Genomic DNA, 23,589 nt, shown 5'->3' with positions numbered 1-23,589 from the left:
ATGACTACTTTTCAAAACGCAATTGGTTTCTTGTGTCTATTAGTTTTAACCATAGATTTGTGTCTTTGCTTCAAATTCGCACACCAGCAATTGAAATTTGTATGCAGCCCAAGGAATTGCTCAACAAATTACATTTTTTTTATTGCACAAATATCAAAGCCATACCAAAATTTCAACAGTGAAAAGATTTCTAATGGCTCATTGGTCAGATGTCATTGATCACTAAAAATATAGTTGAAGAACCATACCACTCATAATTTGAATTTACACCGATGCTTTACACACCTTAAGTTCTATACTGCTGATATCTTTACCCTTAATTTCAATAGCTATTGCCTCTGCATGTTTGGAACCACATTGAAATTAGTCGTATATTCAGAACGAGAAAAAGATGATGAAGGAAACAAAAAGGCTTACCTTCCATAAAAGCTTGTACGGCCTTGTCTACACAATTGTCATAGTGTTGCAACACCAGAATGATCTCATTGTTACTCCTGTTAGGAACTATTGCACGAACAGCAGTAATCTGAGCAATAAAGTACAAATACAGAACAGATCATATCAAAAGATGATATGAAGCACAACTCTAGACCACATGGTCTAAAAAGGCTTAAAATGAGAAGAATGCTCTAAGCTCTGCTGCAGTCTCCAATGACTTGAAAGTATTCACTTAAATTTGGTAGGTGGCAATATATACAAAATGTACCAGACTCTTATTCTGATGTGGACAATGGATTCAAGGATATTCAATGTATGGATGAAATTCATCTCAGCAGTACAATAGTGCAAATAGAGCATTGGCACCATGGACTTCATTCTGTTCAAACGTTCATTTCCAACCAGCTTTGTGCTACTGCCCAAAGAGAATTTCATCTCCATTACTTCTAAGTTCCATATTACAAGCACTGAGTTGTTTAAACATTATCACTAGTGTTAGGGGATCCATTCAAACAGCATAGGAATTACCTCACAAAGTGCAAAAGATAAAAAGGTATCCCCTTGGTCACGTTTCAAAGTTAGGATAAAACCCACTTCACAACGGAAGAGTTAAGTTGAATAGCTGACTTGGTGGTCCAGAAATCTCTAAATAAAAGTTTTTTTGGGAGGGTGGGAAAAGGAAATAATATAATCGTAAATGAAGCATTAAAAACTGTTGAAAAGCTGGCAGCAATTTATATCCTTAATTCCCAAAAAGAGCATTACAGTTGCTAGTAAAAAAAGATGTTTTTGCTCCATGGGGCACATTGAAAGGGCATCAAGGAAATGTTGATGGGAGTTACTTGAATGGATATGAAGATTGCAAACATGCTTTCCTGAGAGCAAAATGCAGATTGGTTTTAAAATTACTTTGCATGTGAAAGGGAAAATAGATTTCAAAGAAATAAACAAACCTTTTTGAAAGTTGTGTACAATGACAGATGAAAGAACATAGAAGCCTGTTTTTATCTTATTACTAGCTATTGAAATTATCAATCCAGCTGAATGTGATAACACTTGAGAGGGTGCAGGAGAGATTTGCCAGGAGTGGAAAATCATAACTATGAGGAAAGATTGGAGTTGAAACTTATTGAGGTGTATAAAATTATGAGGGGTCTAGATAGAAGAAATACAATGAACCCATTTCCTTAGTAGAGGGTTCAATGTTGGCTCCAGAAGCGTGGCAACACTTGCAGGCTGCCCCAGAACACTCCACGCAAAAGGTGCTTTTCACTGTGTGTTTCGATGTACAAGTGACTAATAAAGATCTTATCTTATAACCCAGGGAGCATAGAGGAGAGAAGAGGAAAACTAATCTTCACCCAGAGGGCAGGAGGGTTCCAGAACCCATTGCCTGAAAGGGTGATGGGGCAGAAACCCTCCTCTCATTTAAAACTTGCAGAGCTAGAGACATGCTGGAAGGTGGAATTAGGTTGGGTTGCTCTTTTTTGACCTGCACAGACATAATGGGCTGAATGGCCTTACATTGTGTTACGTCTCTTTGTACTCTCTATCAAAGCCAATGATCTGATGATAATTTATTTTTGACTAGTTTTATCAACTTGTCCTGGCACTTCAAAAGTTTGGGTATGTGGATCCCCATGCCTCTGTTAATATACTCCTTTTAAAATTGTACCATGAGTTTGTGTCATCTCTCCTCATTGTTCCAAAATGCAGAAGCCAATCTTCATTGCTGTTCAGAATCAGGACTGTATTAGTGATGGATTTCTAGCAAAACTACCTTCCTATTTTCAGCAGCAAGGTCACATTAAAGCTGGCAGCAAGTCAACTTTATTGCCATTCAAAAGACTGCAAGCTTTCTTTGAAAGGAGAATAAGCATCTAAATCCAATAAAGTTTCACCAACAGTACTTAAAATGTAAAACTAAGGGCGACAACAGAATGCAAGTAGAAACAAAGTCCTGGAAATACTCAGCGGGTCAGGCAGCATCTGTTGAGTGTTTCCAGCACTTTATTATTTTAGATTTTTAGCACGTGCAGTTTTTAAGCTTTTCAACTGATTATACATGTTTGTTTTCAGCTCAGTTTTTTTTGTGAATGCTGATGGCATTGCTGAGAAAAATACTGAGAGAGTAAGTGAGCTTAATGATGTGAGAAGAGGACCAACATCAGTCACGACAGAGAGAACTTAAATGGTGATGATGTAGTTGAGAAAAGGTCACTTCTTTAGAAAGTACTGCTACAAAGCAAAAGGAATTACCATAGCACTGGATATCCTGAAAGTATTTTAGGAATTTTTTTCCCTAATTAGTTGTTCATCAGCCCAAGTATTTACAAAAGCAATTAAGTGGAATTCAGTTCATTTTTTTGGCATGTTTAAAAGATGTGAAAGGATGCTATGTAGCTATTAATATAGATTTAAGCAACTAAAAAGACACTGTTTGAAGACTCGTGCTGTTCCATCAAGTTGCATTGATCGATCTACATACTGCAAGACTATACAAAATCTACTATTAATTTCCACTCAATGTAGAGACAATTTACATACTTGAGGGAAGCAAAACATACATTCACCCACATTAAAAAGTTTTGGAGTGACAGCCAGAAACAAGTTATTGGAACACCTCATTCAACTACCAAATAACTGTGCCATTCCTTTCAGCAATAACAGTGATTCATCTCCATTGTTTAAACCATGGTGGACACCACTCTCAGATTCATATTGCCCTAAGTTAGCAAGCTTGAAAGTAGTAAGCTTTCAATCTGAAAGGCACTCCGGACAACAGCATTTCCCAGAAATAATGTTACACAAATTTATAACTTTAAAAAATGTCTAGAGCAATGTATAAAAAAGGCTGCAAATGTTTAAAATTAGCTGCTATAATAATAGGACTATTGATCTTTTTCTGCTTAAAAAAGCAAGGTTCAGAAAGGCTGTTAACAACCATGGGCTGATTTGCTCATCATGGCCAAATAAGCTTGATTAGATTTAGTGCAAGTAGTCCAGCAAAGTTCTAAAATTTCAGGATGAAAAGGGGTTTTCTTACCAATGACTTGTTCACTGAACATGGGTTATGAAGTGCCAGGGCATTTTGTTAAACATGATATATAAATATGTATTGCATTCAGTGCTCATGATGAGGTCTCGACACAGAAGAAACCAAATGCAGATTGTCTCACTGGTCTGCAGGTTGCCTTCACTCAGGAGGCAAGATTAATCCACTCACTTGTCACTTTAATTCTCCACCTCACTCCCATTCTGAACCTCTCCATCTCTGGCTCTACCATTGCTCTAATGTCCAATGCAAGCTCAACGAACAGCACCTTATCTTCCATCTGAGGACACTGAAGCCCTCAGGACTCACTAGTTAATTTAACAATTTCAAGTAACCATTCTTTTTTCCCCCCCTCTTCCCTCTACAGATGTGACTGTTTCAATTTGTTATTTTGTGTCTCCAACTGCCTGTTTTTAAAGTAATCACAACCGTGGCAACTTTAGTCTACACCTACACTCAGACATTACTTCTGTTGTCTCATCCCCTCCTTCTCTCTGCACTTAACACACTTGTTATCTCACTTTTCCAGTTCCTTCAACTGAAATATCGATTGTTTCTCTCCCTATGGATGCTGCCCGACCTGTCAGGTACTTCTAGCATTCTGCTCCCCCCCCCCACCATCCCCCCAGATTTCCAGCATATCCAGTTTTTTTTTGCTCTAATAAATTTAAGTTGTTGTTCGAAGCTAGATACACAAAATATCGTTACCTTTTCCTTTATATTGTCATTAGATCCTCCCTGGGCCATCACAGCTTTGGACCGTGTGTCAAACACAACCCCAGTGGGATCTGTTCAGGAAAGATTTAGAGAATTACGATTTTGTACCATCTATTTCACTTTTATATGATCTCACTGCTATTCCAACACACTTCAACAGACAGATACTTATATAAACAGTGAAGAACAAAATACAAATACAAGCTGCCACGAGAAAATTACATCAAATTGGCTGCTCTGGATTCAATCAAATTTCAATATTAGAGAAAAAGTAAAGGAATTTTTTTTTGTTTTGCTGTGACACAGATGTCTCTTCAAAATCTTGATAAAATTATTCAAACTACCCAAAGACTATTAACTGAACTGCAGAAAGCTTCAAAATACAAGGTTTTTTTTTAAAAAACACATTTGTCCCTTGTTAAACAACACCAGTGCAATATGGACTCCATCTGGGAAGTACTGAAGCAAGTTTGCCAAGTATTGGCAGATCAATTAAATCAACATCGGGAAAAGGAGGACTCATTTTCAGTTCCTTTTGTGGTCTTGTTTGAGCTTGAACTCTATTTTGAAGGCCTGGAATAAATTTGAGATACTGCTGGTACTTCTGAAAAGCTTTGGCTTCTGTTCAAGCTGTTTTGTAAATGCAATGATCCCAGTGAAAAATATTCCACAACTTTTTTTTACCCCTAGTTGTAACTGAAGTTCCTTTAAAATGGAGATGGAACTCATCAGGGATTATTACTGTACACTTTGGAACAGATTATGTCAGCCAATAGGGCATTGAAAGCAACTCAGAACAGTTCCTTAAATCTCATAACTTCTAACAAACAATTCTGCCACTCAATTTTTTTTGTATTTTCTTAGCACACCATTCTGTAATTTTGATTTGTCATTTATATGGTTTTCCTACCTGGCCAAGTGCCAACACATCTCTTAAAGAAAGATTACAACGTGCAACACACAAAATGCTGGAGGAACTCAGCATGGAGAGAAATGAACAGTTGACCTTTCGGCCCAAAACGTCAACTGTTCATTTCCCTCCGTAGATGCTGCCTGACCTGCTGAGTTCCTCTAGCATTTTGTTTGTTGCTCCAGATTTCCAGCATCTGCAGTCTCTCGTCTCCATTACAACTTGCATATTTTAATTAATGCAACATTTAAATGTATAGCTTTAAATTTGAAAGGCACATATTGTAGAGTGGGCCTTAGTATAATGAGGGAACACATTGGCCCTGATGAACAAGGTTGTGATCCTTGAATGTAATAATCCTTTAGACTGTACCAGAGAAGTTGTAGCACAGACATTGGACAAATACACAGAAAAGATAGTTTGCAGTGATGCAGAGTACAGAACATGCCAGTTAATGTGAACATTCTGCTAAAGCAAAATTTTGTAAGATTAACTAATCATTACCCAGGACCATGGGAGAGTTGGGTTTAAGAGTTGTTTAGTCTGGAGTTGCCAATTTATTGTTCTCTTTAAAGTTGATTGTTTTTTGGCGTTTATATACTACAGAAGGATTCCATGAGAGGAAGTGAGGAAGTGAACTGAATATTTGGCAGTGGTAGGATGACACACACCTGGCACCCATGTCAATTCTTTTAAAGTGCTCGCAGCAAAAGCAGGGGGGGCGGCAAATATCAGCTGTCCAAGTAGCAGGAATCACCACTGCCTCAGAAGCTCTTAGGCAGAATAGAATTTTGTCTGGGTAACATACACCTTAGTTTCTTCTCCCCACTCGAGGGGGCAGTAGCTTCCACTACAAGGAAGACTCCAGAAAGGTGAAAAACTGTTGGAATCTCGCCAACACAGTAAGCTGATTCATACAAGGTCGTGCAGCATCATAGGGCTTAGGAAGGGGGGTGGGGTTGGGGAACTTGTATTGTTTTCAGTAATTATCAAACCTTGGACTGAGTGCTGTTCCACTCCTCTTGTCCTTGTGAATTTGTAGGTTACAGAATCTTGGACCTTATTAGATTGTGTTAACCAGCTCTAAAGATCCATGTATGGAGAGATTAGAAATTCGCTCAACCTTTCCATCCTGAAAAAGTAGCGAGGCAAGGCTGTCTACCATCACCTATCCTATTCAGTAACATTATCAATGATGTGATAGATGTATCATAACAGGGTTTTAGGTATGAGGCACTTCATGGTTCCTAAATGACTTACCTTTTTTTTTTGCACATTCTCATGACATTTTGCAGTCTTAAATCTTAAGTATGTATCTTAAGAAGAAATCAACAGTTTGACACTCTCATTTAAAATTGGGACCATATAAAAAAAATTAGATGAACATATTAACCACTGGTCCAATGGTGGATTTTTTTTTAAAAGGGTAAGCCTTCAAAACAAAAATTTGCAAAAGGAAATGCACACAAATCTTAAATTACAGAAATGCTCTCACTCAATGAAGTACATTTTACCTGTCAATAAAATGCAATGTCACCACCACCTTATAACAAATTGATTGAGAAGGTTTATAAGAGAGAAATGTTCAACTACACAGAGGAAACAGTTTCTTATTAAATTGAGACAGAAAATAAGCCGAGTGAAAACCTACGCAACAACACACAAGGCTGAAAGAGAGGGGATGAAAAGTGAGATAGTGATTAAGAGACGTCGAGCAAGTGTTTTAAAAGAAATCAGCTTCACAATTTGAATTTCGGGGTAATACTCTACAAAACCATACAAATGACTTTAGTTGAGGGGAAGGGTGTCAGGGTGGGAACAATGCATAGAAGGAAGACAAACAGACACACACTTGGGCTTTATAAAAAGTTTAAGATTTTTTTGACAGGCAAATCAAGCACAGAAGATACTCAGCTTCTCGTATACAGCATTAGCAAACAAACTTGTGGACTCTCCATTTATGATCCACATTCATCCATCCCGATCTGCATTCTGCTTTCCTGAATAATGAATTTATCCACAATAAACAAAATGGATTTAAAAGTTTAAAACTTAAGATTACAGAATGTATAAAAGTGCAAAGAAATAAATACAAGGTAGGTGGGCCACACGAGATGCCTCACTCAAGAATATGCGAAGAAGTTGGTAAGGGCACAGTTTATATGCTTAGTAGCTCCATAAATATACAGCATGTACCAAATTGGTGGTCTGTGTAATCCAGATATTCAGAAGCAAGAAAAATAGAGATATAAATCAAAGAGTCACAGACCAGTAATGCAGAAAATACTCAAAGTTTTACAAGATGCTATTAATTTTCATCTTAAGTGCACAGTAGCCTGCAGTGGATGTCAGTATGGTTTCAATAACAATAAGCTGTATTTCAGAGATACAAAATAGAATGCAACTTAAGTTAAGAGACACATCATCCTCAGTGGAGACAGTTCTATTCAGAAAATATTTACTAGATTTCTGCATTGATAGTAAAGAGGAATTTCCATGGAATGATCAATAGTTGTATCAAAAATCAACCGTTCCCAGTTCTGAGAAAGAGAAAAAAAAAATCACTGACTTGACACACACTTGCTCTCTCTCTCTCTCCCTCCCCTCAGATGCTGCCTGACCTGACCATTCCCAGCATGTTTTTTAGTTCTGCATCTGCAGTTTTTTTCCACTTTTATGTAGAAATCCCTAGCTTTAACAATGGTAATCAGATAGACACAAAAATATTTTTAAGAGCATCAGATGCAGAAATATACATTTTTCTCAAAATCCAAATTTATTGTCTCCTTAAGAAATGGCTCATCTTTTCATGTGCTTTTTACTAAATGGATCACTGAAAAACATTCAATGGACAATATCAAATAGATTTTAATGCAGAAATACAAAGCAACGAAACAAGGTACATGCTTGGTGAGTTGGTGCTATAAAGTAGACTGGTAACTTTGGGGTTTGGGTGAAGCAAGCACTAAATATGAAGAAAAAAAAGTTTGGTAATGACCAATCTTAAGAAGTACACAGAGAATGAGCAAAATCTGTTCTAAATATACCACAAAGACATACTGATTGCAAAATGAGGGTTTTATCTTTGGATAACTCCTTTGTTGTGATACATTTAGAATAGCATATGAATGTTTAGAATGTTCTTATCTTTAAGTGCAATTGCTTTGATGTGTGTTTCTCGTTAACTGAGTTTTGGACCAAGTTATTGATACTTTAGTTAGGAACTGTACACTTTGGGGGAAAAAAATCATCTGAAAAGAGCATGGTTTATGGTCTGACAATGCTGAAAATAAAGCACAATGCACTGAATTTAAGTTACTAACCCCAATTACACAAACAGAGGAGAAAACATAGAAAGGGTACATCACAAACAAATTAGTGATTAGTTTTTGTTTTACAAATACAGAATGGTCCATAGATGGTCTAAGAGTTTCTATGGATATTTAGAAGAGTTAAAGTGAGTACTAGCTCTATATAGAGAGTCTGTGGAATTGATAATGGGAAGGACGGGATGGCAGATGAATTAAACAGGTAAATGCCAGCAGTCTTCACTGTAGAGGATACACATTATCCAAAATATAGTTAAAATCAGGAATTGAGAGGAAGGAACTTGGGAAAATTACCATCACCAGAGAAGTGTTAATGAACAAATTGTTAGAAGTGCAGGCTGAGAAGTCCCCAGGTCCTAATGAACTTCATCCTAGGGTCTTAAAAGTAGTAACTAGCGAGATAGTTGACACGTTGGTTTTAATTTTCCAAAATTCCCTAGATTTGGGGAAGATTCCCTTGGATTGAAAAATAGCAAATGTAACTCCTTTATTCAAAGAGAGAGGGAGACAGAAAGCAGGAAACTACAGGCCAGTTGGCTTAACATCTGTCATAAGGAAAAGTTAAGAAGCTATTGTTAAAGGTGTTATAGCAGGGCACTTAGAAAGATTCAAGATAATCAGGCAAAATCAACATGGTTTTGTGAAAGGGAAATCATGCTCGACCAAGTTATTGGCATTCTTTGAAGTAATGGGCTGTGGACAGCAGGGAACTGGTTGATATTCCATACTTAGATTTCCAGAAGGTATTTGATAAGGTGCCACATCCAAGTTAATTATGCAATTTAAAAACTCATGGCATAGTAGATAACATCTGGCATGGACAAAAGATGAGCTGGCTAACAGAAAACAGATGGTGGGCATAAATCCTTTTTCTGGTTGGCAAGCTGTAACAGATGGTGTACCCCAGGGAAAGGTGCAGGGGCTTCAACATTTTACATTTTAGACTTGGATGAAGACACTGGAGGTGTGGATGCTGAATTTACCAAAAACGCAAGGTTAGGTAAGAAACTAAGAGGATATAAAAAGAGGCTACAAAGGGACATTGATAGATCACGAGTGGGCAAAGATCTAGTGAATTCAGAGGATTTTTTTTTAAAAACAGAAACAGCATTAGTGGCATCTTTCCAGTGCCTTGAGGTGCTTGCTATAGATAGTCCAGGTTTCATAAACGATAGACATGGATGTAAATGCTCAGGATTAAATAATATTGCAGGCATTTGCAAATTTTTCTACTATTAGTCAAATTTCTCGGTCACCCTATAAGCATATTTCTGGTTATTTGGTCAGGAATTTACTACAGAAAGTATCACACAGTGACTACACAGACCAATGAAAAGGTTAACACTTTTGAAATCATTACTTTTTCTATACCACGTCAAAAGAATCTATTCTGTACCCACACTCCTTAGCGATGGTTAAGGGCTCCACAAGGTGATTAAGCTGCTCTATGGTCAAACAACAGGAGAAAAACCAGCAGCCAATGTAAAACCTTTGATTGTCACCTGGAAGGTGAACAGCAAGTAGAAGATGGAAATAGAGAAAATGAATCCTGAATAGTACAAATTCCAGAACAAATGAGCCCCAAGACAATCATGCTCATATATCCCACACAGAACCAACTTTGAAACCTTCAAATCCCTGTGGCCTCACTCAATCCAATCTTTGCAATTTCTTCCAACCTCTCAGTTCATCACGTGTGCACTGACAGATTGGAAAAGTCCTAAGAGCTCAGCTGCTATGTGCATATATTATACAAATCTGGCCTTTTGCTGACCAAATGACTTCAGTCCTTGGAAAATAGCTTGACCCACCAGGTACTAAATGCTAATCCATCCCTTCTGCAGATACAGACTTGCTCAATAAAAAAAAGTTTAATCTCTATTACAATATATATTTGCATGAAGTATGTCCTGTAACAGTGCAGAGAATCAGGAAAAATGGAACTCTATATCAATGATCCAATTACTCTCAATCATTACATTTCCAAAAATCTCTACAGTCAAATTCATGGGACATCAGTCCTTATAAAAGTGGTCCCTAATTGTACTTTGTTATAACACTCAATATTTATACAATAAAAATGTATTTTATTTTGCAGTTAACAAAGTAAGGGAACACTGCAGAGACTTAAGCGTTGCAACTTGACAGAAGACATCCGATCACAAGGTAATTAAGGGAAAGGAACAGATTAACACAGATATAAAAGCAAAATGCTGGAAATACTCAGCAGACAGGCCATACCTGTGGTGGGAGAAACAGAGTTGATGTTTTCAGTCCGACTTGTAGAGTATCTCCAGCTTTATGCATTCACGTTAATTCAATATATTAACTTTAAATATAATGGTGAAACCTCGTAAAAGATTAGTCTTAAAAATTATATTTCAGGAAATTATTCTTCACACAATGTGTAATGAATGTACGGAACAGATTTCTAATGGAAGTAGGCAAAGCAAAGGCACTCAATCTTTGATGAAAAGAAAATGAATGCTGGAATGTGGAAGATGGGTTTAACTGGCCTTTTTCATCTGTAATTATCTTGTTAAATGGAACAAACAGCTCAAAATATACAGGACTTCAATAGAGATGAATGATTTTGCAAATGTGAAGTGGAAACAGGCAAATTAGTGCCAGAACAGGACACATTCAAGAAGGAGCTATCAGAGGTGAGACTTCCAAAATCCAGACCCTCGTGGATGCCATGAAGCATATTAGGCCTGATAATGCAAGAAATGGAAGCTCATTTCAAAGGCTGAAGTGTTCAATGCTGTAGATAGTCTAGAGAATTATAAAAGCTACAGTAGTGAAATTAAGAGAGAAAATTATAAAGGCAAATGCAAGTTCAGATAAAATCAGGGTGAAAAGATATTTTACAAACATGGAAAGGGAGAGTGAATAAAGAATAAAGCCTATTAGAGATGAAGTAAGAACTTGTGCATGAAGACAGCACACAGAGACAAGGTTCTAAATTAATACTTCCCATTTGTCTTTATAAAAGCAGCCATTACAGAGATCAGAGCTGGGGAAATGTGATATCTAGTTAACTGTTGAAACAGACTGACATTAAAACTGCAAATCTGCAATAGAGTAGGAAATGTTCATAATTTTTAATATTTTAACTACAAGTCCAGATTTCTTCCTGTAAGTGGTTCACAAGCTTTAAATAGTAGGTAAGGAATAACCATGAATTCCTTCAACTGCTACCTAAGTTTTTTTTCATATCCTGCACTATTTCAGTTTTCAAAGCACAGAGTTATATTGCAAGAGTGGTAGCATATTTAACAACTATAAGAATTTAACCCTGGCAAGACAAAGGAGAATCCCAAGACATTCTATACGTGTATCAGGAGCAAGAAGGTCGCCAGGGAAAGAGTGGGTCCCTTTAGGGACTAAGGAGGTAATTTATGTGAAGAGTCAGGCAATGGAGGAGAGGTCCTAAATGAATACTTCGCATCTGTATTCACAAAGGAGAAGTACATGAAAAATACAGAGTTCAGGGAGAGGTACATGGATAATCTGGAGCAGGGCAGTATTAAGGAGGTGGTGTGAGATGTTATGGGATGCATAAGGGTTGATAAATTCCCAGGGCTGGATGAGATCTATCCCAGTTTGCTATGGGAAGGGAGGAGATAGCTGGGGCTCTGATGGACATTCTTGCATCTTTATTATCCCCAGGTGAGGTGCCTGAAAACTGGAGGACAGGTAAAGTTGTTCATTTACTTAAGGGCAGCAGAGATAAGCCAGGTAACTACAGGCCAGTGAGTCTTATGTCAGTGGGAAGGAAATTATTGGAAAAAGTCTTGAGGGATAGGATTTATGTACATTTGGAAGGGTAGAGGCTGATCAGGGATAGAAAGCATGGCTTTGTTAAAGGGAAATCCTGCATCACTAATTGGATTGAGATTTTCAGGAGGTAACTAAGAAGATTGCTGAAGGCAGTGTGCTAGTCATTGTCGAAATAGACTTTAGTAAGGCATTTGACAAGGTCCCACATGGTAGGCCAGTGCAGAAGGTAAGGGCACATGGGATCCAAGACGAGCTGCTTAATTGGATCCAAAATTGGCTTGGTGACAGCAGTAGAGGGTAACATTGGTGGGATGATTTTCTGATTGGTAGTCTGTGACCAGGGATCAGTGCTGGGACCCTGTTTCTGATATATATGAATGACTTGGATGTGAAAGTAGGAGCTATAATTAGCAAGTTTGCAGATGACACAAATGTTGGTGGTCTTGTGGATATTGAGGAAGGTTGACCAAGGCGACAGAGCGTTGGCAGATAGAATTTAATCCTGACAAGCGCGAGGGGATGCATTTTGGAAAGTCAAATAGGGGTAGGACATATATAGTAAATGGTAGGACGCCAAGGAATGTGAATGAATAGAGGGACCTTGGGATTCAAGTCCACATTTCCCTGAAAGTGGCAACACAGGTCTGCAGGGTGGTGAAGAAGGTGTATGGCATGCTTGCTTTCATAGGCTAGAGCACAGAAAATAAACGTTGGAATGTTATTTTGCAACTTTACAAAACACTGGTTAGACTGCACTTGGGAGTAGTGTGTAGTTCTGGTCACCACACTCTAGGAAGGATGTGGTTGTGTTGGAGAGAGTGCAGAGAGGATTTACCAGGATATTTCCTGGATTGGAGGACTTCAGTTATAGGGAAGGATTGAATAGACTAGGCTTATTTTCCATGAAGCAAAGGAGGCTGAGGGATGACCTGATAGAGGTATACAAAATTGTAAGAGGCACAGATAGGGTCGATAGTCGGAAATATTTTTCCCATGGTTGGGGTATGAAAAACACTAGGGCGTAGGTTTAAGGTGAGAGGAAGGAGATTTAAAGTTGATTTGAATGAAAAGGTTTTTTTTAAAACATACAAGGAGTGGTTGATATCTGGAACTCACTGTAAGAGGAGGTGATTGAGTCAGGTACAATCACTACGTTTAAGAAACACTTAAATAGGCAAGGCATAAAAGGATACAGACCTAATGCAGGCAAACGGGATGAGGGTAGATGGGCAAAAAGGTCAGCATGGACATGGTGGGCCAAAGGGCCCATTTTCTGTGCTGTATGACTCTTATGGTTCCAACTAGTGTTTCAAGCATCAGCACAGTAAACCAGAAGAAATGCTAATGTCAGTACCAATGAAATAAAATAAAATAAAATAAAATCTTTACTCTGTGCATTGTTATGGAGATCAACCAGCATATTTTTTTTGCTACAGCTCTGAACTACTCCAAAGTCAGAGTGAACAGAATAGACAAAAGTAGCAGTTCACACCATTTATAAAAAGCTAACCAATCAAATGATGCAATAATGACAACAAATTATTGAATACACAGCCTTTCTCAAAGTTTACAGAGCAAAAAAAATTCTGCCAGGAGAAACATTTTATTAGAGGGGCATGGTGAAAATACAAAAAAGCTACACCTTTTTCTAGTGAGATAAATAATAAAGAATTAAATCCAAAAGGTGCCTTCTGTTGTGGAAAAAAAAATGATGCCCCCAAACTTAATTTTTCTACTTTAGGAAACTTACTCACTTTCTTGGTAACTCTAGAACAATCCACTCTGCACAGCTCTATGGAAGCTTTGTACTGTAACTCTCTGCATTTTTATAAGCATTTCAGAATAAACTCTGGGTGTTTTCCAAATTTCACATTATAGCTGAACACTTCAGTTCCTGTTTGGCCTGCTTCTAATACTTGTACTTAAGACTGTTGTCATGTTGCCAACAAGGATATTGCATCCCCTTCCATTGAAGGGGAGCATTGTATGGGCTCATCATTTTGGCTACAAATGTTTGGTTATTCACTACCTTGAGTTTTAGAATCTAGATTTTTCCTGTCATCCATGAACTACAAAGAAGTCTAATAACAATGGAATTGTAAACTAAAAAACATTTTCCACATTTTCAAGGGGGACTGAAAGATATATTTGCGCAAAAAGCAAACCAATCTGAACCAAAAGATAAAAATAAAGAAATTCCCACCATTAATGCACAAGAACAAAAGAGCTATTAAAAACATTGACATTAATTTTTTTTAAAATGCAATAATTGATTCTTTCTGAATGATGCAATTGTTAAATGCTGTGATTGACCAGGATTACAGATTATTAGTTCTTAATCAACTCTCCTTTCGTTCAACTGGTCTTTGCCATGAACACTGTCAATGGCAAGAATGATCTGCCCAATTAATTACGAAGCGAGTTCTGCTGCCTATTATGTGGCTGTAGCATACTGTTGAAATCCACTTCAAAAGAAAACCTTAGCTGCCAAGTATTTTCTTGAGCAAATTTTTTTTCTAGTTTGAAATTCTAATGACAAAGATTTCTAAAAATTAGTTCAGTAGTTTGAGATAGGAAGAGGGAGAAATGAAAATTGGTGAGGGGAAGGGAACCTGTATTTAATAACCATAGTATTTCAAAGTACAACAACAAACTATGCTATGGAAATTCAATGATTTTCTTTTCCTCTGCTAATTGATTTGTTATGAATAAAAATAGTAATGATATACTGAACTACCAATCACTATAAAATTGCTCTGTGACATCTGGAAAGAAACACTCTGATGCATACCGTCAATAGTTACCTCATTTAGCACTGCGTATCCAGATGAATGATTTATGAACACAATCTAATGAAATATCATTAACTTCAATACAAAATTGCTCTATGACGTACAGAACTGTTCTGATGCATATCGTCAATAGTTACCACCTTTCTCAAACACAGCAAACTAAAGTGACCTTTTGGCAGGAACCTTTATCCTCATATCAAAATTCTCCCAGCTGTTTAGAGACAAAGTTAAAATTAACATAACCATACGTCAATAACAAGCATCCACCTAGCAACCAGGACAACAATCACTCTACCTGTTCTGAAGTGTTGCGTAAACATCAGAACCGGAATTGGCCATTTAGCTTTTCAAGATGGTTTTACCATTCAGTTAGATCCTGGTTGACCTTTTCTTTATTTTAATAAAAAATCTCTCAATTCCAGTCTTGCAAATTTCTGACTAATTACCCAGGTTTTTGGGAATGCAGGTACTAGATTTCCACTGCCCTTTATGAAAATGGGTTTTTTGCATTCATTTATAAATCAGTGGGGTCTAACTTTAAGGTTGTTCTGGATTCTTCTATAAGAGGACATAGCTTCTCTCTTCAACATCACATTTCATGGATTAAAAAAAACAAATTTACATCACATGACTTTATAATCAATCCCTCAAAGCCATGTCATTCTGATACAACTGGAAGGCACCCACTCCTGTGCCCATGTATTCCTCCTAAAGTGCGCTGTCCAATACCAAACAGTTTTTCAGATGGAATCTGACCAATGCTCTGTCAACAAAAGCACAACTTCCTGCCTTTTGTATGCCAGCCTCAAGATAAAAATCCAACATTCGATTTTGTATACATGCATCAGCTTTTAATGATTGCATTGTTTCATAAATGCAGTCAATAAAATGGTGGGACTTTTTTTTGGCTTAAACCTTGTATTATACTGTTCAAGTATACAATCTATTTCTATCAATTCAACAACAAGGAGCTCTTAATGCCATTCCACTGGATAAAAAGTTGGTACAAACAAATAGCCCCTTTAATAACTGGGGCTCATTTGACCGATCAGCAAATTATCACAGAAGTTCTACTCTCCAACACCTTTTCAATTCTACACAATTCTACATAATGCAAACAACTGAATCTTTGATAGCAAAGTAAATCCCTTCTTATTTTAAGGAGATTGTGCAGAAGCAACACAATTGATTTACCAAACATCATCAAATGAATTCTGATACACAATAATGAGGAGCTGTTAATTAATGAACACAGGCAAACATCATGATATTTTAAAATATACTTGAGTGAATGAGGTGAATGGATTCTGAGATTTCAGCATAATATAGATATCAAATTTAGTTACAGCTACTAAACACTTTCTTAAAATAAATATGTAATGGTGGGTGTTTTAGAGCTGAAATTAGCAAAAGCGTTACAAAGCCCACACAATGAACTATTAAATTCCATGTCACCCAAGTTCTGTTTGCTTATACTTCATTGCCTTAAAAGGGACAACACAGAACTAGTTGACAGAAAGCACATTATGCAATATCTTCCATGAAACTCCATTAAACAGCATTACATCTGACTCACTGTGGCTGACAGCACAATTATTCCATGAATACACTGAAAAATGAGTAAATATTTAAAAATCGGGAATTTTACAATACGTACAGCACACAACTGATAAAATAAATTCACCTGAATTCTTGGTCCCAAAATGTAAATCTTCAGATTTTAATAAGTCATGCCAAAATAATAAAAATAAGATTTCCAACATCTTCAGTGTTTTAAGAAAATACTAGAAACACTCAGCAGTGGCATCTGTGGATACAGCAGGGTTTCAGCAAAACTGAAAAGGTCTTTGATCTGAAACATTAACCGTTTCTCTCTTCTCAAATGCTCCCTGACCTTCTGGGTATTTCCAGCATTTTCCATTTTGATTTCACACATAAATTGGCTGACTTTTCTGAGAAAATTTGATGCACAATGAACAGTATTCAATCTATTTTGAAAAGTTCTCTTCACAAAAGACACCAAGAGTTGTCCCCGCGTTGTTTGTTAGACGAATACTAAAAGATTCTACGGTAGTATCTGAGGTGCAGAAATGGAGTTCTCACAATGTTCTGCCCAAAATTTCTTCCCCAATATAAACAGATTAATTGGCTTTTCACATCACTGCATTTCAAAAGACACTTGAGCATGAATGTCTTTGATGTGGAAGGTGCAAAAAAAAGTCTACAAATGCTGCTACTGCAGCAAAGCGACATTTTAAAAACTATACAGCAGAGGTCAGTAGTTTCTTCTTGCGGAAATCTAGTGGGTAGTGTCAATCCTCTGGTACCTTACCCATTCATCACACATGAACCTAAGATAATAATCTATTTTTATATGTCAGGATACACACAGAGCACTAAGATAAGCCATTCAGATTGAATTACTTCTATATCTTCATATCCTAATTTATCAGTTCATTTTCATGAATGCAAGTCAGTTCGCTACCTATATTTCTATGCTTTACACATCTAGCAAGAAACAGCAAACAATTTGATGATGCCATTAGACACAGGACTATTTCCGCGTCCAAAGTTGTCATTAGTCTTCAAATACAGCATTACACAAAACCCTGTGTCACATTTAAATCAAGCAAATTTATTGGCCAATGAATAATTACATGATACAATTACTCCGAGTAGGTAATATTATTTAGCTGTTCAAGCAGAAGAAAACTACAACTCTTAAGAACTTGTAAAACCTTTACTAATTTCTTTTAAAGTATAGCATTTCCCCTTCCAGGAATGTCATATAGTTGGTCCTTTCCATATTACCACTGGTTGGTTCTCTATAGATCAAATTCACTGGCTTTCCTCCATACTTCAGGTCAATGGCCTTTTATCAGAAAGCTGATTTAAAAAAAACTTTCAACAGAAAAGAGTTTTTAATAACAAATAAAACATACACACGCTATTTTAGATGTACGCTCATAAAACTGGACACCCGATTTACTGAAGAATACCCAAGGACCTAAAAGGCAAGCACATCTTGGTTTAGGTTTCTTTAAATCCCTGAAGTGGTCTATGAAAGGAAGGCAGAGAAAATAAAATCATTCAAATGCACTGAAAAGAGCTTTATCCTGAACTGCAAGTCACTGCACTGAGGTTCCAGACAACAAGACTGAGGTAGTTGGCCTAACTTTGATATCAGTCAGACAATGAAAACTAGCTTTGCAGGAACTGCCTTAATGAAATAAATTCAGTAAATATTAGCAAAAGTCTGCATGTTACCCTCCTGAAAAGGCCAAATTCAATTCTCCAAATTACTTAGATGTTAGCACCATAGATTACATCCAGGTCTTGTGAAAATCATCAACTTCAGATCGCTTCCCTGGTGCCTCCTTTAAGATTTTTAGGGGAGATGATTCTTTATTGGAGTGGTTAATTCTATGAAAGACACTGATATTGATATTGCGCACAGAGAATAGGATCTGCAAATATGTTGCTCTCATGGTCAACATTAACTCCATTACCTCTGGAGATAATTTCCTGGTCTGTTAAACAAAACTAAGTAAATTTCCAGAAGGTCTATTCTCGATGCCCCACACTATTTCTGACTGATCACCTTTTCATGGTATTAATGTCCCAGAAACTATCAAGTTTTAAGGCATTTACTCTGAACCCTGGAGTAGTTTTTTTTCTCCTGGAAAAAAACCAATCTGAACATACCCTTCAGCATTTTACAAGACAAAGACAAGAATAGGAGCAGAAACTACTTGGATATTCTCTTGCACTAACCACATAAACATAAACGATCCCCAAGAGTATCTCTACTAAAAGCTAAATGATGAGATTTTATTACTGTCATTTGTTTTCAGTTTTTGTAGTAAAAGGATTTTGTTTACACATTTAACTAGTCCAACCATCTGATAAAACAAGGAAAAAAATTCAAGCAGCAGGGAAAAGAAATCAGATTTGGCAAGGCTACAGATAGCATTCAGCCAAACAACACCTGATAGCCACAATTAAAACTGAAATATCAGAAGATTTTCTTTGATCAATAGCAACACTCTCCAGTAGGTTTCTTTGCTCTTCTCTGACACTCCAAAATTAATTTTTTTTGGGGAATGAGGGGAATTGAGCCCAGAGTACAGGCATTGCAAAATAATAATTTGTCTCTTATTAGATTTGATTGGACACCAATTTAACTGAAATGACAGTTACCTTTTTAAAAAAGGTCATTCCTTTCGTCATACTGCACGTCACCTCCCATCTCCCAGGCCTATGTAACATTGTGTAAACTTGCAGACAGGAATCTTCCAATCTATTGCCTTATCTCCATCCAGAAAAGGACTTCTTTCTTCAGTGAAAACTCCCAGTTGTCATTTACACAACATGAACATTCTGCATTTAACAAGTAATATAGGTTGATATTTTATTTATGTGGTTATTTCTTTTCATTCAGGAAATAGTTCTTGCTCTCCTGAAGCTAGGGGGCAATGTGAACACCCTTAATTTTTGTCTACTTTTTGTATTGCTCTACGATAAGTTTTATTTAAAAAAAAATGAACACTCCTTTGAAACTCAAGAGGGTGATAAAAAATAGTTAATAATTTAAAAAAAACAACTTTGCCTTTTGAAAGTAAAATATACAAGCTTCTCTACAATTTTTCCATGAATTTCATTATTTTTTGACACAAATGATTTCTGCCAAGCAGCAGACCAGCAATACTTAGGTATAAACTAACCGATTGAAGAGAGTATACTTTAAAATAAGACTGAACAAAGAGGGATCTCGACAGGATGCAGAGAGGTTTCCTTTTGTAGGAGAATATAGATCTAGGAGTCACTGTTTACAAAAAAGGAGTCACCCTTTAAGATAGAGGAGGTGAAGATTTTGCTCTCAGAGTTGCGAGTCTTTGGAACTCTCTTCCTCAAAAGGTGGTGGGATCAGTCATTGAATACTGCTAATACAGAGGCAGGTAGATTTTTGATAAGCTAGGGAGGTGAGAGGTCACCAGGGGTAGGTAGATATGTGGAGCTGAAGTTACAATTAAAACAGCCATGATCATACAGAATGACAGAGCAGGCTTGTGGATGCACTTCTGCTCTTAGTTTATCTGTATGTTCCTATGCAACATTTACCCTCTTTATCAAAGCAGGTATACACCTTTACAGGGCACAATGTCATTAGCAATTTTATTAGTTGAGGCATACAAATATTACTAAGTTGATTAATCTACATAACTGAATTAATCAAGATCTCATCTCAGATCCAGTCCTCTCTGCTCCCCATCAATGTCAATAATAGTATTCCCCAGATATTTATTTGTATGGTTAAAATAATTAATATACAAAAAATTAGCTCAATGATACCCATTAGCTCCTAACAGAATATTTTGAACAGATAAAAATATGTAAAAATGTATTATTTTAACGTTCATTTATTTTCACATAATTACTGAAAGAATTGCCTTGGAAGTATTGGTTTATCATTGTCACTTGTACCAAGGTACAGTGAAAAAAACTTGACTTGCATACCGATTGTACAGGTCAATTCATTACACAGTGCAGTTACATTGAGTCAGTACAGAGTGCATTGAGGTAGTACAGGTAAAAACAATAACAGTACAGAGTAAAGTGTCATAGCTACAGAGAAAGTGCATTGCAGGTAGACAATAAGGTGCAAGGTCAAACAAAGTAGATTGTGAGGTCAAGAGTCCATCTCATCGTATAAGGGAACTGTTCAATAGTCTTACACTTGGACTAATTCACAATTTATAGCGTGAACATATTATTAACATCTTTAAAAATATTACTCAACATTAACAATAATGAAGGAATTAAATGTGCAGGATGTTTAAAAGCAGCAACAACCAGATATGATTGAGTAATCATCCATAACTGTCATCAAATTAATATTTGGAATTAGTTTCTTGTATGGCGAGGCAGAATAATACTTTCAGAGGCTAATTTAGTATGTTGATATTCAAATACAATTTGTGTTTACAGTCAAAAGTAAATTCATTCTGAAAATGGTAATCCTTAGTCTCTTTTCCACAGAAGTTAGTGCAATATTTAGCAGCTTCTATAGTTTGCTTAACCTCTAACTTTTTCCACTTGGAGGAAGTGCATTCCAGTCTATCTGTTTTTGAAAACCATAAGCCATGTCCACATTTCCCACTCAGACAAAGCCATCAATACTTTGGTGAAATAAATAAAACCGGAAATTTTATTCCCAGTTTACTAGATGTCAGTGGACCTGCCAAACCCAGTCAAGAATTTTAAAAATCAAATACTGTTTCATTCATCAGCTTTCCCTTCCATAGTTGCAGATTATGAAGAATTCTACATATAGACTTTGACAGTGTGTATGGTTGTCAAATGCCAATGTATTTACATTTTCAACAAGTGTAAGAAACAATTTCAGGCAGACAATGTTAGCTGTGAACCACTACAGGTGAAAATTACCGAGTATAGTTTCACGACAAAGAGCCATCTAACGGACATTGTGAAATAATTGTTCCTAGCAACGATGACAAAGTATAAAAATAAGGGAGTAACAAATGTTTCATTAACTACTTATTTTGAATACAATATACCTCATTTCATTGTTCAACTATCTAAATGTACATGGAATTACTTAAGTAATTTTTAGTCAAGTGGTTAAAGCCAAGCTACCAACTTACTTTCTGTGCAGGTGCTCATTTTAATACATATACAGGAGGTGCCCGGAACCAGATGAAAACAAGTTGTAACCACACAAAACTAAGATAGATTTTATTTTTTCCACCAAGAATCAGTCGTGCGTTTAACAGAGATCAGTCTTTAAAATAGTCATTCCCCGCCTCCTTGATCTTTCACTACACACCTGCAGCAAGTGATCTTCCGAGCTTCTTTTGTTTCTAATTGGAATAAAGTGACAGTAGACAGTGTCTAGAATAATCTCTGCACAAAGCAACTCCAAGGAGGGAAGGTAATTGGAACATAGTTGGGGATAGGCAAAGAAGATAAGAAAATCAGTTATCTGTAACTAAATGTCTAGTAATCAGAATCGCAAGGTAATCCCACTTTCCAAGGTAATCCCATGTGGTGTCCTTCTTTTGGGAATAACCCATAGTTTGTCAGTATCTAGTTAAAATTCCATCACCTTTTCATCACTGTTATAACTACCAAAAAAACTGCATCTGTCTTTATATTTTCCCTAACCTAGAAGTGATTGCCATTAATTATACTGAATTATTTTAGATGGAGATTAGATATTAGGTTACAGTGGCTAGGAATTCATTTTCTGAGTAGACATTACAAAAAGAGGAATCAACTATGCACCAACCAGTCTTTAGAATTCAAAAGTTTCAGGAGTGTGCAGAATATCAAAACACACCTGGCCTAACCATTCAGTTCATAAACTTAATCCAAAGTTCTGCTCATTCATTACCCATCCTCTCTAACGTGAACCAACACCAATTCTTTTCTACGTAGCCTCTAACCTAAATTTGTTGTAGTGAAATCCATTTTCCCTCTATACTCTTTTAAAAAATATTCTAATTTTATACACTGTAAATACCTCTCACAACTTGTATGCTACCTGAAAAAAAGTGAAAATGAGCCCAAGATTTCAATGATTCATGCATGCTGTGTTGGTGAATCCTTAGCCACTAATCTAGAAATTTGGCAAAATCTTAATAAAGGATTACTCCAAAGAATAATTGAACAATCAGGTAAAACACAAGGTAGCCCATTTGATCCCAAATTTTATTTTACATTATCCAACGTGCTTGAAAATAGTCCAGTTAAAGTATAACCGAAGACCTTTGAAAGAGTGCAACACATCACACAACCCTGTCAGTTTCTACATTCAACTAACCTTATAACAAGCTTACCCACTTCACAGCAATTCCAAGATGTGAAGCTTTAGATTAAAATAAATGCTTTAGATGTCTGGGCCAAGACCAGACCAATTTTATTAATAAATGCAACCTATTTCTCTTAGAACAAGCCAGTCTTTGTTCAAATGCAGACTTTACGGCAATAAAATAAAATCACTGAGAGGCTTAACTGCTAATAGATTTTGCTGCATCTCTTCTGAATAACAGTTGTAGAGGGTTTTAGAGGTTTAAAGCATCTTAAAAGCACGTGGTACTGAAATAATTTACCAGCATTACAAAAGGGCTCAAGAGTACCTCCTTGGCTACAGGAGTGGTGCCAGAGGATTGGAGGACTGCTTCCTTGTTTAAAAAGGAAGAAGAAATTAAACAAATAATTACAAGTCAGTTTGTTTAACATCAGTGGTGGGCCAATTGTGGAATTAATTGAGGGATTAAAAAAAACCTTCATTTAGAAGGGCTCAGATTAATCAGGGACAGCCCCTATGGAACTGTTAAAAGGAAGGGTCTGCCTGACGACTTTTATTGAACTCTATGAGGAGGTAACAGGAATTTGATGAGGGCAGTGTGTTTGATCTAGTCTACATGGACTTCAGCAAGGCTCTTGACAAGGTTCCATGTTGCAGGCTGATCAGAAAAGTAAACGCCCATGGGAAACGGAGGGTAGCAAATCTTCAGCAGATTCACAAATCACTTCCAGATA

General features: G+C 36.7%; 1 protein-coding gene across 1 annotated transcript in view; it reads right to left on the bottom strand.

Annotated features, from left to right (window-relative positions):
* The window catches only part of spats2 (spermatogenesis associated serine rich 2), a 94,394-nt gene that overhangs the window by 50,725 nt on the left and 20,080 nt on the right, over window positions 1-23,589 (bottom strand). The window contains exons 3-4 of the mRNA XM_052009601.1: window positions 4,202-4,281; window positions 418-526 (exon numbers count right to left, since the gene is read on the bottom strand). Coding sequence (XP_051865561.1) covers window positions 418-526; window positions 4,202-4,281 — 189 coding nt within the window. The remainder of the gene's footprint in view (window positions 1-417; window positions 527-4,201; window positions 4,282-23,589) is intronic.

The sequence above is a fragment of the Pristis pectinata genome, chromosome X, assembly GCF_009764475.1.
Source record: "Pristis pectinata isolate sPriPec2 chromosome X, sPriPec2.1.pri, whole genome shotgun sequence".
NCBI lineage: Eukaryota > Metazoa > Chordata > Chondrichthyes > Rhinopristiformes > Pristidae > Pristis > Pristis pectinata.
The sequence above is the reverse complement of the archived record's forward strand: the minus strand, read 5'-3'. Positions and strand labels throughout refer to the sequence as shown.